Raw genomic sequence first — 18,693 nt, 5'->3', positions numbered from 1 at the left:
AACTTGTGTTCCGCCATCTACTCCATATACAATTGTCCATCTGCGCTCTTGAAAGGCTTGTTGGCAAAATCGATCGGCGGTTGTATCTTATCTGGGCCACAGAGCGATTCGTTGGGTTAGTAGATCAGCATCTACTTCAATCATCTCCATCGACCCCCTGCCGTGGAATTAGCGCAGTCCTCCCTGCGCACGGTTTCGGTTTCGGCATCGCGAAATTCGGCTATCGCACGTGTTCGTTTCAGGTTTTTTTTAAAATAGAAACTCTTTCAACGAAGGTTGTCTCCCATTCTGTTATCTCACTTTACACCGAAAGCCCCTAATTAAAGAGTTAATGAATTTTAGGAAATTATTCATACAGCAATTAGATACTTTCTTCACGAGAATGTCCGTCCACGGCCATATAACCCATCTGCAAAAACGTAGCTCTTCAAAAAAAAAAAAAAGAAATCAGAAAATAATTTTAAAAAGCTCCAAGCATATGGCACGCCGCGAGCTTCTCTTCAACCAACGTAACTAAATGTTCGCGTAAATAGTCGACCACCGCGTACAGTAAAACTAAAAGTTATGCGAAGAAAAAGAGACGCATGCCACATATGTGTGCCCCACACACTGCTTCGTTTATGGCATGTTTTTCCTAAAAGATAATTGTACAGTAACTAGGTTACTTCAAAGTAGTATTCGTAGCTGTAACCAGTCAAATTTTGACAGGAGTAACTCTAACTGTAACTCGGTTGTCAGTTATTTTACGAGCTGACTGTAATTGTAACTTAGTTACTTTTTTAAAGTAACTTACTCCTGACTGGTTCTGGAGTACACCGTGAAAGAGGAAGAGGAGTTGCCTGTATTTTCCCGTACCCAGTGATGACCCAGAAGTACTACTGATTCTTATGTGAGATGCACAGCTGGACATGCACGCACATGCCTGGATTGTGTCCGAGATGCTTTACACATGACCTGAAACACAATTAATGCCGCTCCCTCTGTCGGCTCAAGTGATTTCAACTGCTCGCACGCAAACACAGCTGCAACTCCGCAATCCGATTTGAGAAGGGGATAGGAATCGAGAAATATCTAAACAAATTTAAGCTACCCCAGTCTCTGTTGTTTTCGACATGACAGATGTAGTCACCCACCCCGAGGTGGAAGAAGAGGAAACTGTGCTACAGGAGCCCAAGTAGAATAAAGGCGCCTTACATTCAATGTGTCTTACAACAGATAGGCTATTTTTCTTACGGCATAGAGAAATGCTACTCTCCCTCGACACGTGTTCGTTGTGCGTGCCAGCGTCGTGTAATGGTTGACGTATTTACAGCCAACCAAGACGGCTTTTTCTCTCCTCAGCGATAAGGACTGAGAATTGTGACAAATACCTTACAAAATGCGGCAGTGGTTCATGTCAGGTTGAACTGGAAGCCATTGTTTTTGTTCTTTAATAGTATTTTTTGTTTACAAACACATTTAATTGGTTGCAAAAGGTTGAGGTCCAGCACGGCTGATAACCTCCACAGCGGTGTTATAAGTTCCCACAAAACGCCGCAACTGATAGGCCTATTCTAACATCACTGAATCAAAACAGTAGTACCCTCAATATTTCCCAGTTCACGTTTCTTCGCCACCCAACCCGAGCGAGTTTTCCAAAAAAAGCAAGAAAGAAAAACGAAACGCGCGCGACCCGGGATTCACCCACCCATCCCTCCTCCGTTCACCCATCCCGTATCCCTCCTCCGTCGCATTCCGACATTCATATCCTCCACCTCCGAAGGAAGAAACAGTCCTTTCCAATTCCTTCTCGTGCACAGTGAACTGCGCGGTGACGTTTTTTGCCATCCTCATCATCGGGGACCCCCCTGAACGTCCCGCCCCGGGCCCAGCCCACCCGGACCGCCTCGTCGCACGTGCGCCTACCCTCCCGTGCTTACCGCATTGGTCCGTTTCTCCTCCGCAACTCTTTCTCTTCCTATCTCTCCTGCACTCTCTTTTTTACGTAACCTACCCTCATAGAGCGGACACTCCAGGACGTCCGGATCACCGTGGCTCCCTCGCGCCCCCTCTCGGCCGAAACAGGTTCTCATCTATTCCCTTTCCCGCGTCTCCTCCTTTCCCCTCGCACGCGAAGGCAGTCGACCGCTGGAAGGCTCCATTGCGTACGAGGCTTTCGTTTCCCGCAACCCGTCGGCCGGCAGCCGTCGTATGAGTAACATGTGCCGCTGAAGGCTGTTTTTCGGTTTTTTTCTCTCCTATGGATGCGACATCGACCGGTAGCGCTACGCCGTCACCTCCGACCTTGACTTTTGGTGCGCAACCGTCACCCGACCCTGCCGGTCGGGGCAGCCCCAAGTCCGGTCTGGGTTCGCGGTCAACCCCCGAGAGTCCCATCGGGGCATCCCTTCCCCCACCACCTCCTTTGGGTCCAAAACCCTTCGGTGTCCCATCGTCTGCTCTTCATGCACTCAATGGCAGACCACCTTACGCACATCCGCGTGCTCCTCCGTCGCCTCCGGGCATTCCATCGGACGCATCGGCGACGGATTGTCGTCTCATCGACTATCGCGGTGCGAAGGTGGCTGCCTTCTACGTGAACGGGGAGTACCTGCTGTGCCTGCCGCAGGCTTTTGAACTGTTCCTCAAACACCTCGTGGGCGGACTGCACACCGTCTACACCAAGCTGAAGCGACTGGACATTACTCCTATCGTCTGTAACGTGGAGCAAGTGCGTATCCTGCGCGGACTGGGCGCCATTCAGCCGGGGGTAAACCGGTGCAAGCTGCTGTCCTGCAAGGACTTTGATTCGCTCTACAAGGACTGCACCACTGCCAGGTGAGTGACGTCCATCATACTAAATCCGGAGGCCGGTTAGTCTAGCCATGGCATTCGCTACCAAGGAGCATGTGTTTGATACAGCAAATCACCAGAACTCGCCAAGGTTGTCACTTACGCAATCTTACTATGAGAGCGAAATGTTAGCAGACAATGACGTTGTGTGCGATGTGTATAAACATCCATGTTGTCAAGCCGTCACACGTGCTGTCGTTACCGTAGTCTATACGAAGTGAATTCAATGACTGATCAATGTAATTCTTGATTTCTCATCTCATCGGCGCATTATTGGAGCAGCAGACTTCGCGTGGCGACGAATTGAATTTCTCCCTTTTGTTTCTACCCCATATCAAATCATGTTATGGTGACGCATGCGCAACACGTGATGATAGTTCATGATACATAACATGGTCTGAGATAAATTTCACATTATGAAGGTGTCATCATCAAGCTAAAAAGTAGAATATATTGTGTCACACTCATCCCGCAGTAAATTCTGAAGCAATGACCTTCTGTTATCGCGTAATTCCGTGCTTCAGGGTATGGACGCTGATGACTCAATCTCCTCAGACACTGCTCTGAATGGCCTGCGTTAAAGTGACATTATACTGATAGTATGTTGAATGCGCGGTCCCACCGGGTAGTGGGCATGCACATATACGACGGCAATGAGACATATCACGTGGTTACCAAAAGTATTTTTCGGTTTCACTTAAGGGGTCCAATGTTTTCTGGGCTGGCACTAGTACCAGCGTTTGAACAACAACAACAACTGCATGGAAGTGTTTGACGTCTGAACAAACAACTGAAGTGGTGTGGAAAATCCAGAGAAATTATTCCCCTTGCCAGAAGTTTTTCTGTTCGCAATTTAAAAGAAAACAGCCTTACATGCGGCATTTAACAATTTATGTTCACATGATGAGACTCTTTCTAAAGTCCATACATCGTTTTTGTAAATACGAAGAGTAATTGCCCCTAAGAACCAATGTAAGCAATACAGAACTGCTGCCGTAAGAACAATAACACCAGTAGATAAGCGACAATACATATATTCTTTGGAAGGAGTCTGCATTTGTTTATCTCTTTGAGATAAGGGCTTTGCCTTTGAACCGCGACGGTGTGTTATCACGTTTATGTAAATACAAGGGTGCATATCATGCATGTCAAAGGTAAGCTTTTGCATTTTATGTGTAAACCATGTGGCCTCTGCATTATCTTGCTTAGTGTGTTGACTTTGTGCTGCGTATCATCTATATAGGACAGATTACGTTCTGTGCTTGCGTAGAAGTGTGTTGCGACTTATACTGCAGCACGAAATGAGGGAATCAAATGTCGAAAAGCCTGGTTAAACTGCAATTACTTCGTACAGGTGTTCCGAGGGATAATTCATGGTTTTACGCCGCGAATCATAATAAGAGACAACACAGTGGTTGGTCTGGAGATTAATTTCGCCCACCGACTCGATTTGATTTGATTTGAAGAAAAATCAAATGGATATTTTGGCCCACCGAAAGTGTATTAGGTACCCCCCCCCCCCCCCCCCCCACACATACACACACATACCTCGGATGATGATGAGGTGGGCGATTCACCGCCGCTGAGGCGGTACACTGCCCTATCGCATATTCGGAACGGATGAGGGGATTGTGGTATACAGATGTCGCGTGCACTGAAGTAAACAAACTGAAGATGATCGCTTTCGTTGTTTCTTCCCACTTCTGTTTTTTTAAATATAATTTTTACTGAACATGTCGAAGCACTCGCTTGAATAAAGCTGTTTCTGTTGTGTGTCGCCTTCTTTGTCCGTCGTCCCCTTAGCAGCCTAAATTAGTTATGAATGAACTTTAACTGTATATAATGCTAGCACACGGACAATCACATCAGAACAATAACACAGAATCATGAATATATCTCAATTAGTATTGTTCTACGCGTGATTGCCTTATTATTTTAATTGTTCTGCTGTTTATTGTGGATGTAATTTATCCTATGAGCCGTTACATTTTTCAAAGCGTGCCAGCTAGTATACAGTATAAACTCTGCTATTGGGCACTTATCATGCGCCTGCGACTATATTAATACGATACACGTTTTGGACTGCACATATAATTGGGTAAGGGGTTATCTGAGAGTACAAATAAGGGGTATAAGTAAGCCCACGACATAACACCTTTACTTTCCCTCGAAAACGCGGGATAAATGAAAACCATATTTTCTATTGCTGTAGCATTCTACAACACTTTCATTTCTTTTCTTCGCTTCCACATGTGCTAGATTAAGCATGTTGTTCTATTGTTATATTTTTCAAAAATTTGCCGTACAGCGGGTGATACGCCTGACGTACTGGTATAAGGCTTATCTCCAGGCTTATCTGAAAAAGCCAGTAAGTAGGTTTCTCACGCGGAGAACGTCGTAGTATCGACAAGCTGTTGTGCTTGGGTTCCGAGTTATCGTATTGTTGTAGTCAACCACTGGGAAGAAGCTCTATACGCAAAAACGTTTATCGAGAATCCCTACGCGACCATATCTAAAGATATGCCTCGTTGTGTCAGTTATTTTTGCGTGTTACCTGCTATTTTCGCTGAACTATTATGCATTACATTTTTCAGTACACGGTGATTTTTGAGAGTCAGTTAGGATTGATTTGATGATGTTATTTGATAACGTTAATTATCATATCGCTAGGCTATTCCGTGCGTACAGAGGTGCAAAATCTGAAAGGTCATCTAACACCATGTATTTACAGAAGTTATTTGGCAGGACAGTTGTTTCAGTGACTGGCTCACACATTCATTTGGTAGTATCTATTATTTTGTTCTCGTGCCATGAAAATTCGTAGGAACAGACCATCGACTTATTTAGCCCTTATTTAGCCATTCCTTCGTTACCGGCGTTACCTGAAATTAACGTGCCACGACCTATTCTATACGGTGTTGGTCGATGTCAGTCACCGGCAGTAACAAGACTGTTGTCAACGCTGGATAAAAATTACCTGGAATTACAGTTCATGGTTCTCTCACACTTGAGGTTCTGCGTTGAAAACAGTTGAAATGTAAATGACACAGCTCAAGGGTTGCATGTTGTGGACGTGTCGTTGTCCTTAAAACAGTTGAAAAGAAAATAACATAGCTCAAGGATTGTATGTCGTGGTCTTGTCGTAGTCCTGAAAATAGTTGAAAAGACAATGACACAGCTCAAGGACTGCATGTCGTGAACCTTGTCATTATTATTTATCCCGGAAACGTTTTTTATGAATTGCAATGATCCTCATATAAGTCCAAATACTTTTTATCACCGTCTTGGCGTATTATGGTCATAGTTACCGCTGCGCCAATAAAAAACGAATAATCATCATCATCAAGTACAAATACACCACAGTAATTTTGAGAACACATTCATGTGGTCTGCACGTAGCCGGTGAAATGACAAAATTCAACTGGTGAATCAAAACCATCTAAACAAGCACTCCCGAATATGCAAATATATGCTATAGAAGGAAAACATGTCCAATCTATCAATCAATGTCCGCATATATCAGATATATTTTCCTATTATTTAAACCCGAGGCTCCAAGGCGATAATCTAGGAGGTGTTGGTCCGAACCCTTGCAGAGGGGCTGTTCTCCGTAAATATTTCTCGAACGTTCGGGAATTTTGCGTCTGCATTTGCTTAATGATGGTAAAGCCGCGCTAGATTCGCTGTTCCTAACGTTTCATTATTTTATCCACTTTTTTCTCTCGCATAGATTATGTAGTCCGAGCTGCAGTAATGTTGCAGTAACACAATGAATGTTTCCTTCAATGACGTTTAATTTTTATACTTGTCATTGTAAAGTAAAGCAGTCATTAGATATAAGGATATTCACGGTGTCGAATATGATTCAGGCAAGAATACCGCAAGTATGGGTGAGGGTCAGCTCGAGAGTGCGAGGGCGTCTTTGATGGATCACCACGCATCGCCCGATAGTACAACGAGTAACAAGAACAACAGCAACTTTATTTTGAGATGCCTTTTATGAGATGAACTTTATTTGAGATTACAAGTTATCTTGTGGTGTTTCAATGACATTCCGATGCAACAGCGCTTTGGACGTGTGGCTTATTGAAAGGATTAGCTGCTTGGGCTTTGTGTCTGTGATGTGGGTGCATCCTAGATTTTTTCTTTCTTTCTTTTCACCATTTATCGTTTCGTTATCTGTACTATGTACAGGTCATAGCGGTGCTGGGAGATGTTCCATTTGGAATTAATTCTCTGTCCACATTGCCAGCTGGTTATCTTATAACCTTCCCCGCAAATTTTCAACAACAACAACAACTTTATTTTAAAGATGAGGAATGGGGAGTTTCTTCGCCAGGGGCGATACTCTACCCCATCGCTGGTGGTGTTATAGGGAATGAAATAATGAGCCCTTCACAATAAGGATCGAAGTCCTATTGTGTCCAAAAAGGTCAAAAGAGCTTTGAGGGCAGAGCGTTGGTGGGCTCGATTTGGCCAGGGAACAAACAATTTTGATAGAGAAAGGGGCGAGAGTCCGGCTGATTAAGAGACCCGGAGAGTGCGGTTCGGGAAGGTTGGTAGTCGGGCAATGAAGAAGAATGTGCTCCAGACCCTCTAGAGTACCCACAAATATTTCTGTACTTGGTGCCAGATATCTGTAGCGCAATGTACAACGATAGAATTGCAACGTATATTGAACTAGATTTATTAGATACATGTATTAGAAATTATATACAAACGAAAAATAGCCGAAGCTATTCTAGAAATTATATATATATATATATATATATGTTTGTAGCTCAAACGTCGCCTGGCGACGCCCGTGGCGACGTTTGAGTTACAAACATATGCTATACGTGCAGCCAAAGAGCTCTAGCTATTTTTTTCCTTTTTGAACAAATAGGTTAATATATCAGACGGCTACGAAGTTGAATAAAAGTTGAAATAATAGGACTTGGACTACAGATCACAGGAACGTCAACAAAAACTAATTTATTTAATGGGCAATTTAACACGTAGATTAAAAAAAGAATGGTCGACGTTTCGACAGTGGCACTGTCTTCGTCAGGACAAAAAACTTTTTTTATCCTGACGAAGACAGTGCCACTGTCGAAACGTCTACCAATTTTTTTATAATCTACGTGTTAAATTGCCCATTAAATAAATTAGTTTTTGTTAACGTTCCTGTGATCTGTAGTCCAAGTCTTATTATTTCACTTTTATATATATATATGCAGAGAGAGAGAGAATTATATTCATTGATACTGTTGAGGAGGAGGACCTGGTAAAATGCTCTTTAACGAGCTGGATGAATAACAGCAATAATAATAAAGCAGCCTTGCAAAGGGTCATTTCATGAGTCATCCTCTCATGACACTAATATGATCGTGAAACATTATCAGTTCTACGGAAAATAGCTTATCTTCGGGACTTTGGCGGGGGATATGTGCTATAGTATTCAAAAGAAATATGGTATCATTTTCTATTAGTAAGTGCCTGCACAGCATAATGTACAAGCTCGATATCTACGTCTTGGAGGGGCATTGCGTATATACTGGTATAACGCCGCATGTTTACGCCCGGCGGCACCAATGACGGCCTCGCATAAAACAGTAGTTTATTTGTATATGAAAGAAGCAAAAAGCTCCAGTATTGACACCTCATAGCATATCACGTACAATTCGCGGAAATTCAATTTTTCCCCCATTAGCGTGAAAACGTAATTTGAATAGTTTCCGCGCACGATATCGAGTTTTATCCCTAAGAAGGGCCTCTATCGTTTCCAAGATATCTATTCTATCATCTATTGCGCAATCTCTCGTGTGCGTTTGCCCGAAAGGAACTTTGATTGAAAGGCATTCCAGCAGAACAGATCGGAGACACCTGAGTCAATGGGCCACCGGTGATGCAGTGTAGACCCCGAAAGGAAATTGAGTTTAGTAGCTGGGGACGAGAGTTTTGTTTCAACTTTCTGGAATGTGAGAACGGGGAAGTCTGACGGAGGAATTTAACCGTCGATAAGGGTTAGAATATCGGGGGAGGGGACGAACAGTGTGCTTCGTTAACCACGGTAATTAATGGGACTTCCATAGATTGTTCGCACGCATTTGCTCGAATCTTGTTTGGGCCTGGTTGGCGATCATGCAAAATGGCATTACGAGCGCAAGTACGCTATGAGGCACTTTTGGGATGCAAACTAAACGATTGCATAGTATACGATAGGTACTATGTACGGTTTTGTGTGACAGTGAAGATATGGCGCTCCGATTTAAATCCAGCTGGACGATGTGTAGCACATGAGGCCCTCGGTCGAAAGGGGAGTGAAAGTCAGGAGAACGAAAATGAGAGGAGACGACAGAAAGATGAAGAAAATCGAGAATGTGTGTTGATTGATTGATTGAAAGAAAGAAAAAAATGGGGATTGTAGCCCTCATCACGAGGGCCGGCTACCCCAGATCACGTGTGTTCTTCTGGCGCTATGGGTTACTGCAATTGTCGTTCAAAGTGGCGTGACGTGGTACATCGGCGTCAAGTAATGTTGCCCAATAGACGATTTTGAAAAGATGCGCGCGCTACCAAGCGCGCGGCGCAAAGCAACATGGAAACTTTGAGGGACAGTGCTCCGTCGTCTGCTTATCGGGCTATGGTTTACCCTCGGCTGACGCTGCTGCTGCGCAAAACGGGGATGTTGTTGTTCTTCTACTTCTGCCTCTGTCTCTGGCCGTCTCGTAATGCTCTAAGGCGCTCTAAATTCCCATGAGCTCTTGCGTGCCATTAGCGGCGCTTGCTTTTGTAAAAAGGTCTATTTGGTATAGCAATGAGAAACGCTATAGAAACGATAAGGTATATTCGTGGTCGGTCGACGAGCTCCAGCTGGCAATGGACTATTTTGCACAAATGCTGCCTGTCTTCTCAGTTTGGAGCATATCTTTCGTAAACGTATTACGTTGCGTCGTGGAGCGCTTTGAACGAATAGCTGCACGTCAATACAGTGGTGCGATGCATGAGCCATCGCGCAGCATTGATTACCGAAAATATCAGAGTTTCAGTTTCTGTTTCTGGTACATAAAAAGCTCGCCTCTTTGTTTTCGATTTCGTTTCCACCACCCTTTTTTCTCTCTCTGTGCTGATTTCCAATTCAGTTTTTGAAGCCATATTTAGTTTCCGTTTTCGTTTCCGAGCTGTTTTCGATACATAACGACGGCTCCGAAGCTGCGCTACGGTATTTCTAGTATCCTTTCCAGGTTTTCATAGCGACGTACAGTAAGCAGAAGCTCTGCGATCTGCACACGAGTTATTCTTTTATAATAAAAAAAAAGAAAAAAAAGAAAAACCCTCTTCTTCCAGAAGTTATACATACACTAAAGATCTTAATACGAAATTTGTGAATAATTTAGTAGTGATCCTGGATGTCAACTAAAAGAAGTAAAGTCTTTACGGATAAAAATTTAAATATATTTATTTTCCGTCAACTTTGACCAAAGAATCAGTAAGCAAAATATAAATACCGTCTTGGAACATTACGCGCTTCCACGAATTTTCCAAAGATCCCGTAAAATTGTATACTTTCGGATGATCAAAGAGCAGTAAATGTCGTCGCGACATTCGTGGTCTCTCTTCTGGCAACAGCGCGACCGTCTCCGCAGTTCACCCAACCTTGGACGTCTGCCAGCGGCTGTGGTGAGGAGACAGAAATCGACATTCGGGGAGTATTGTTGCCAGACATGTTGCCTATTGCTATGACGTCATAATTCTCCAGACTAGAAATTAATATTATGATACTTCCGCTTCACAAAGAGAAACAATGTTCTGGGTGAGTACGGTTTTGAGACACATTGATTGCAATGGCAGAGATTCAGAAAGGCCAGCGGCATGGCCGAGTGGGTTGAGGTGTCCCGCTTGTTGGTGGTAGCCAAGGTCGTGCGGAAGACTGGGAGGTGGTGGGTTCGAATCCTACCACCGGCTGTGCTGTTTGAGGTTTTCCCTGGGTTTCCTGAAGACTGTCCAGACGAAGTCTGTCGTTCCCCCTGAAGTCGATTCCCCCTGAAGTCCCCCACTCCTTCCTGCTGCCCTCTCTCCATCTGTCCACATCTGTGCGCCGCTCATAGCCACAGTTGCCTCGCGGCGCTTACACGGAATTTTAAAAAATAGATTCGGTAAGCTCCTGAAGTTACGAGATTTAGTCGGAGAGATTTTTTTATGAGATTTAGCGGGACTATAAAAATCGCCGCAGTTTGGGGGCGAATGAGAGTAAGGGGCGATCTACCCCTTCCTCCCGTCTTTGGACCGCCACTCCTTGCAAGCCTGCTGCACCAATTAACCCAACCACAATTAAACCACATGCATTCTTGATGCACATGGTCGCAGTAAACCATTGTAATTGTACTGTGCCCGCACTGCCGCCAACCTGGATCGAGGTGACTTGTTGTTAGCCCGTTACTGAGATTTCTCTGTCAGCTGCAGTGTCCCTCGCACTGTTAATACGATCTTAGTCACGAGGTACCATTGCTTTGAATGCTGCGTAAGAAAGAGCTTCTAGCTCGATTTGGTTTCCGTCATCGGTACTTCCCTTTGATTTCGTTTCCGTTTCGGTTTCCTGTAGAATGGAAACGAAAACGTTTTCGTTTCCCTTTTTGTTTTCGTTTTCCGCCGTGTCAGGATTGTTAACGATGTCTTGTTTCCGTCACCGTTTCCGCTCCCAAACCCTATCTTCGAGGCACTCTTGGGAAAACCAAAAAATCAATATCTTCGTCGCAGTTGGTTTTGATGACCCAGTCTAGAACTTTAATAATTTTACTCCTAATAACACAAAGTTTTAGTACATCGTACACTATCGCCTTTGCATACGTGAGGTATAGCGTTGATGGTTTTGTGCACGCTCATAACAGAATGAGAGCTTCGCGCAGTACGCAGAACCACCAACCCTAGCCCTTACATATACGAAAGACGATAGCGGACAGTGTACTCAAACTCTCTAATGTCTCGTAGCCACGGTTCAACTAATGTAGTGTTGTCGAGCTATAGGGAACAGGAACTGAAGAGTACACAGGACACCGTTCGTTCCATTTACCCACAATCGAGTACCAAAAGCCAGAGTAAATCCACACTCTGCTCCGACGCACATGTCATGGTGCTCACATTACACCTCCTTCTTATTTTTCAATACCGAATTCCAACCAGAGGTCTCTCTTCCACTAAGTGTTGGCACCCCTCTTCTGGCAGTTGTCTCCACATATGCTTGTTTCTCCACGCTTGCAGCTTGTCCAGTCGTTAGGGGATGCCCTTTTGTGCGTATCACCGTCCCACTCTGTTTGTACAACATAGAGATCTGGGCTCTCTCGCCTGTCCCAGCACCATCCTACGCTGTGTGGTTCCAACCCTGGGCTGATTGAAGATGTGTTCCTTGCAGCCGGCATGCGGTTGGCGGCTGCTTGTCTTGCAGCTTCCTTGGCCTTTTGTTCCCTGTAGACGTCCTTATACTTCCAGTTAGGTTTTAACGCCGCTGCATCCATCGCAGGAAGGGTTGTTCACAGATGTCTTCGGACGACAATTTCCAGGAGCGCGTATCCATCGGCTCCAGGCGTCGTACTGTGTGCCGGTAAAGGCAAAGCCAGTTGCCTTCTCGGTCGTGTTTTTGGACGTCTGCGCTGTTCCTTCCACTTCGTCATTACCCTTGAAACAGTAAGCACCCGATGTCACCAGCTCTATATACGTCAGTTCGTACACAAGATCCTGACTGATGGCCTAAGACTGGGAGACTGTTGGCCTAAACTAAACTGGTATATTCTTTGTTCTTCGACGTCTGCTTTACGAACCGTGCGAACGCTAGCTTGAGCTTCCGGAGAATGTTCTGGACTGTGGTGGTTCTTTGCGACTGGGAGTTGCCTTGTCCTGTTTGAGGATACTTACAAAGGGAGCTAAATTACTTTAAATGCAAGATAAACTAAAAGGAAGTAATGGAACAAAAGGGACAGCCGCGAACCGCTCTGGGCACCACAATCTTTTATGCAGATCATTATATCCCAAAAAGCCTGAGTCACAAAATAGAACCAGCATTAACTAGGGTTTCCTTCAGGAAGAATTTCCCTATACTTTATGTTAGTTATTTTCAAAGCAGGCTACGAATGTGTTGTGTTGTTTAGCACGCAATAGAAGTCTCGCACCGTCAGTTTCACGCTCCACTCTTTATTCCGCCATCTTGCTAAAACTCCTTGGTAGCTAGCACAATATACACTCCTGCTTGCATGGCAAGCAGGAGCATGCAGCAAGTCGGCTTCTGGAGCCAGGCTAACCTTTCCCCTCTTTCGTGTTTTTTTTTGTTTTGTTTTGCAATAAACCTATATCCCCCCCCCCCCCCCCGCTTGGCTGTACACTCTTAAATTTTATACACCTTTTTCGGTGTAATTGGACGATACTCTAACTGATTACTTTTTTTGTGTAAATCAACACCTTAAGATGGATGTACACCCTCCAGGAGAGGTCCTAATTCAACACCGTCTGGGGCGTAACTGACTGATACCTGACTGGTAACTAACTGATGGTGTAAATCAACACCCTTAAACAATGGCGTAACGTGCGCAGCTCTGTTTCCATAGTGCGTGTATCATGCATATCAGCCAAAGTAAATGCATAACATGAAAATGTTATGCATTGAGGACAAATATTCTCCCAATATAGGAATTCCGAACTGGTGCCATATTGAACCAATATACGGTCTGATAACAGATAAAGTTATACGCGCTTAAATTTAGTGATAAATTTGAAACATCACATAAATGGGATAACGAACAAAAAACTCACTTAGAAAGGCATTTCCTTTCTAAGAAAAACAGATACCATATACATGATGTAAAACCCCGAGACTAGGGAACACGAAGGGACAGACACAAACACGAAATACCATATACATTGCTCGTCTTGCGAGCGTCTGCAAATTCGATAGCCCTGCTCGACTTCCGGTCAAAACGAAGGGTGAGGTGTCTAAGTTTAATTTGATTATATACACAAAAAACACTGAAGTGAGGAATTGCTTGGAGTATCAACTCACCATCAACATAACGTCTGTGTTTCTTACTGGTTTTGGTACGAGGGAAAATTAAGACTCAACGTACACGGCATTCATATTCCACGACAATGTTAAACATTTTGCTCTCAGTTACACCCTTTTTACACCAGGAGCCACAGATCACACACCCTATACAAACTTTTTTGCCCAGAAGGGTTCAACAGGGGTGTGCAAAATGATTTACACTCAAATTACACCCCATTTCCACCGAAGAGGGTGTTCAGAATTTAAGAGTGATAACCGCGTACAATATATGACAGAATGCTGTGTTAATGATCGAAGTATGTTTTGTGCCAAAAACCATTATCGTGTTACGTCATGGAACATCATATGGTTCTTAGATCACAGCAGCTTCTAATAGTTATGAATATTAGTACACCACCATTCCGATTAGAGACAACAACAACAAACATATCACTATGCTGTGACAATGAGTAAGCAAGTCTGCCACTTAATTTGCGGCAGCTACCAGAGGGCACACTACTTACGATATGAAATGATGAGGTAATGGATGAGTAACAATACTATACATCCAGTCCTTTGCATGCCATGAAGCCGGCCAGAAAATGTCAGTGCACAATGGCACGAAAGTCAGCGTATATGAATCCCGCTTTAACTAAGGAACCATAAGGAGTCGAGCGTCCCTTAGCCATTCCAGAAGAAACGCTGTGTGTGACAGTGCTGCGTGAATTTTGGCCAGGGACCTAGCACCGATGCCAACGTAAACGGTGCCTTTGTGATGTGATCCATGCAGTCAGAAAAACTAACAACACAGCGATACTGGAAAAGACGTCTTAGAATCCGCACTTTTAAGCCATCCTGCACGCTGATGCACTTTCAGCCGTGCAACACGTGCATCCTCGCAAACGACCCGCGTCGACGTCTTCTAGAAAATCCGGCTTCTCGGTTGCCAGTGAAACAGCCATTCTTCTCTATACCTGCCGAATCTGGGCTGAGAGGAAAAAACGTGTCTGCGCCATGATGAAGAACTCGTTGCCTTTGTCTTTGCCATTCGGAGGGAGGTCAGAGGTTTAAGTCGTGAACGGCTCCGCCAGAAACTGCAATCGGCTGCGTTGCCAAATGGGAGGAATGGTCATTCTGCGTTTGTTATTGCTCCCCGAGTATTGACGTGGAGGAGGAGGAGGTCCTTCCACGGAACGAAACATTATGTCTATACACGCTCTACCTACTTAGATCAGGAAAGACATCCTCTTGCGGTTCGTTGCTCGAGATATATTAGTTGCCCTCGCGTTCTTTGTCGTCTCCGCGGATACAGCTTCGGTATAGCGAAACCTCTATATACCTTTTTGTGTTATGCACAATAGGTCAATTTGCTGTAAAGCACGCGAGGAGGCCTTAGAGGACGTAAGTTGATTGGTTGATTGTGTTGTGAGTTGATTGTGATGTGTCAGCACATATTTATTACTCATCCTTGACAGACTCCAGTCATTGCGTGCCTGACCCGCTTTATCTTTAAACCAGGAAGAAACGTAAAGTAGAAACGTATAATCAGAACTGGAAACGCAAATGCATACCATGTTCCTCCATTACACGGACCAGATGATCGTCTGCTGTTGAATTCAGGTAATGACTATAGTACTACTATTCGACGACATGAGCGATTTTTCCTGAGGACTCTGTTCCCTGTAACAGACGGCATAAATTCCACAAGAGCATGGAATGCGCAGTATGGGATCTTCAGGATGCATCCTTCGATAGCTGGTGCCCAGTTCGCATAACTCACGATGCACAAACATGCAAAGGCACACAACTCGGACCCCACCACATAGGACGATATAGGACGCGAGCCTACGATTTTGCTCTTTTTATTATTTCACATTGACAAGGTAGTATTGTTTACTGATGATAGCGTCCGCCTGTGGATGCGACCTTGATGGAAGGAAATCTGGCTACGTCCGTCTATAGCTCAGATGCTCAGCCACGGCACTCTATACAAGACGAAAACATGTTCCAACATCTTTTTTTTTTAATACCGGGAGCTGCACGTATCCCATAGAAGTGAAATTGCTTGTGAAGTGTGTATGCGTGACTACGAATCACCACTTAGGCAAAAACGCGTGCTGACAGAGCTGAAAGGGCTGTCTACTCACATCACCATAACAGCGGCTCCGTTACCCGAAACAGAAACGTAACGTAAGCTGGTATCAGAAATGGGAAACGAAACTGGAAATGCCACAGTAACGAAAATGTAGGCGGTAACGAAAATAGGCCCGTTATCTTTAAACTTAATGTGTGGTAAACACGTTGGAGGAACTGCAAAAGGTATACTGTGGGTGTATACGTTGAAGCAAAAGCTTCTGGGAGGAGCCGCTCGATATACCAACGTGATCGTGGCTATCCTTCTGATTTTTTATTTATTTATTTATTGAAACAAGTAAAGAGACTGAATTCTTCTACTGGGAATCATCCTAATCATTGGCATTTCTTTAGACGGGAGTTACGCGTAATAGTGGGCAGTGCTAACGTCCATCGTTAGGAACTAGGGCACTACGACACTAGGAACGTAGAACTGCGACATGGCGATGGCGATGAAACTGCCCACTCAGCATAATTTAAATAAAGTTTTGTTGTTGTTGACAAATGGTCCAGTTCGAACAAAGGAGTCCATGTACAGTCAGTTCAATGCACCATGTTCAACACGGCATACCAACATACACTTGTTTGCATTCTGGATGGAACCAATGACTGAGTGTGAAGCACGCGTGATAACCACTATACCGCAGAAGACTTTTCGTGTGGGACAACAATGATGCAAACATTTAAACACAGATTATACTCTTAAACATTAACATCACCACACACCCTCCCCATGTATCATCCCGAGTCACACACGGGGGGGGGGGGGGCGTACGCCATTTTTGCGGTATTATGCTGTTCATAATTCCCACAATAAATGGCGCGTACGCCCCTCCATTTCCATAAAATCACGTGAGGGAACGTTGCCATTCAAGATGATGACTGGCTTGGGGCATCCTATGAGGTGAAGCTCTGTTTTTAGAGTGTACATACGTACACACTAAACAGTTCCAGCACTGAATGGCATCAAATATTTGAGGCAATAACACATACCATTAGACAACATAAAACATTTATGGTGAACAATCTACACAGAGACATCTGTCCCAAGGACTTGCCACCCCAAAAAGATAAGAAGAAGAAGAAATCATCATAAATACACTGTTAGAACTGGCAGGCTAAGTTCGTTCAGTGCAGAGATAACTTGATGCGTCGAGAAAAACAACCAGAGCGCGTCTATTGGACAGCAGGGAGCACCATGCGCAACGCTGTCCAATATGTGCCTCCCGATTACTTATCTCGACTCATCAAGTTATTTCCGCACTGAACGAACTTAGCCTCCCTGAACTTCACTGCATAGCACGCTCCTAGCCAACAATAATTTCGAACGATATTGTTATCTACCCTGATTTGTTGAAAACGGGAGGCGTACGCCTTTTTTGTGACACTTATGCTGTTCATAATTGTCACAAAAAAAGGCGTATGCCTCCCGTTTTCAACAAATCAGAGCAGATAACGTTATCATTCGAGATGATGGTTGGCTAGAAGCGTGCTATGCGGTGAAGTTCATTTTTAAGAGTGTAGCGCCATTTTGCCGTTTTCACAATTTGAGTTCGATAGCATGATAATATCGCGATCGTTGACACTGTGAGTACAATTCGTAATTAACCTTCTATGCTCGTTGAAGGTCCTTCTTGAAAAAAGGAAAGGAAGCGGTTTCTCTTATCCTCTCAATCTCGCACGCATATAGTACCTGACAAAGCAAACGCACCCGACTCCCAATCACAGTACACATCTATGCCTGTCCTCAGTATGCAGTGGCTAGCATTATATCGTTCAGCTCATTACTTTCTTCCCGGCGATTGTTGTACAACCTTTTCCAGATCCAGCAATTACCCAAACGAACACTTACCTCCCCTTCATCATTTCGAGGTCATTATTTCGCTCTAGCTTTTATTCCGCTTTTTACGGGCATTATTTAATAGTACGATTTCATCTGTGCGATTCCTCCTCTCCCATGCTCATTACGACCAGATAACGCAGCATAGAAAGCGTGTGTATTTGTGTGCTATAGGTTTTTATGTCGCTTTTATCTCTTCTCTTTAATGTGCGCGAAGGCTTGGCTTTGAACCGGCGGTGGCCTGGTCTGGCCTCTATCACTCTGATTAACAAAACACGGGATAGAGCCATTCTTCGCTTCATTCCGCCGCTGTATAAATGCGTACGGGGAGAATTGACTTCGGGGCATGGTCAGAATAATCGGTCTGTGTGTGTGTGTGTGTGTTCCAACTTGGCTGTGCATGGGTTCGCTTCGCAATTGCGTAATAGCCGACAGTATATAGCGCGCAGTGATTCGTACACGATGGTCAATATTAGTTCATGTACTATTATTGAGTTATAGTGTTAAAGCTAGGAACCCCCTTGAATCATTGGCACGCACCACCTGTGCGTGTTTCCTTTATATATATATATATATATATATATATATATATATATATATATTGAAACTCAAACTAACTGGAAAGATCACGCGGCACTTCGGACGGCGTTCTCTCCAGCCAATTGATCGGGTGATGCTTCCGTTATTCGAGATATAATATGATCGACTGGTATGCTGTTATCGACTGACGAATCGGCGTAGCTAAGCGAGGTATAGCCTTTTCTATATTCTAACTCTTTAACAATAATTGGAAGCGTTGCACCACATGTCTGTGCCCAGCCCACCGCCCGCTATTTCCTGACGCCAAAGAGGGAATGTGGCAGATTAACGCCATATG

At 44.3% G+C, this 18,693-nt stretch overlaps 1 protein-coding gene across 3 annotated transcripts in view; it reads left to right on the top strand.

Annotated features, from left to right (window-relative positions):
* Nucleotides 1–2,082: 2,082 nt before the first annotated feature.
* LOC135394479 (dachshund homolog 1-like) overlaps nt 2,083–18,693 on the top strand; it is a 238,326-nt gene continuing 221,715 nt past the window's right edge. For all 3 annotated transcript variants that reach the window (XM_064625236.1, XM_064625235.1, XM_064625234.1), the window contains exon 1: nt 2,083–2,817. In XM_064625236.1, coding sequence (XP_064481306.1) covers nt 2,240–2,817 — 578 coding nt within the window. In that variant the 5' untranslated portion in view covers nt 2,083–2,239. The remainder of the gene's footprint in view (nt 2,818–18,693) is intronic.

This window comes from Ornithodoros turicata, chromosome 5, assembly GCF_037126465.1.
Source record: "Ornithodoros turicata isolate Travis chromosome 5, ASM3712646v1, whole genome shotgun sequence".
Lineage (NCBI taxonomy): Eukaryota > Metazoa > Arthropoda > Arachnida > Ixodida > Argasidae > Ornithodoros > Ornithodoros turicata.
Note: the sequence above shows the minus strand (reverse complement) of the source record. Positions and strands in the feature narration are given on the sequence as shown.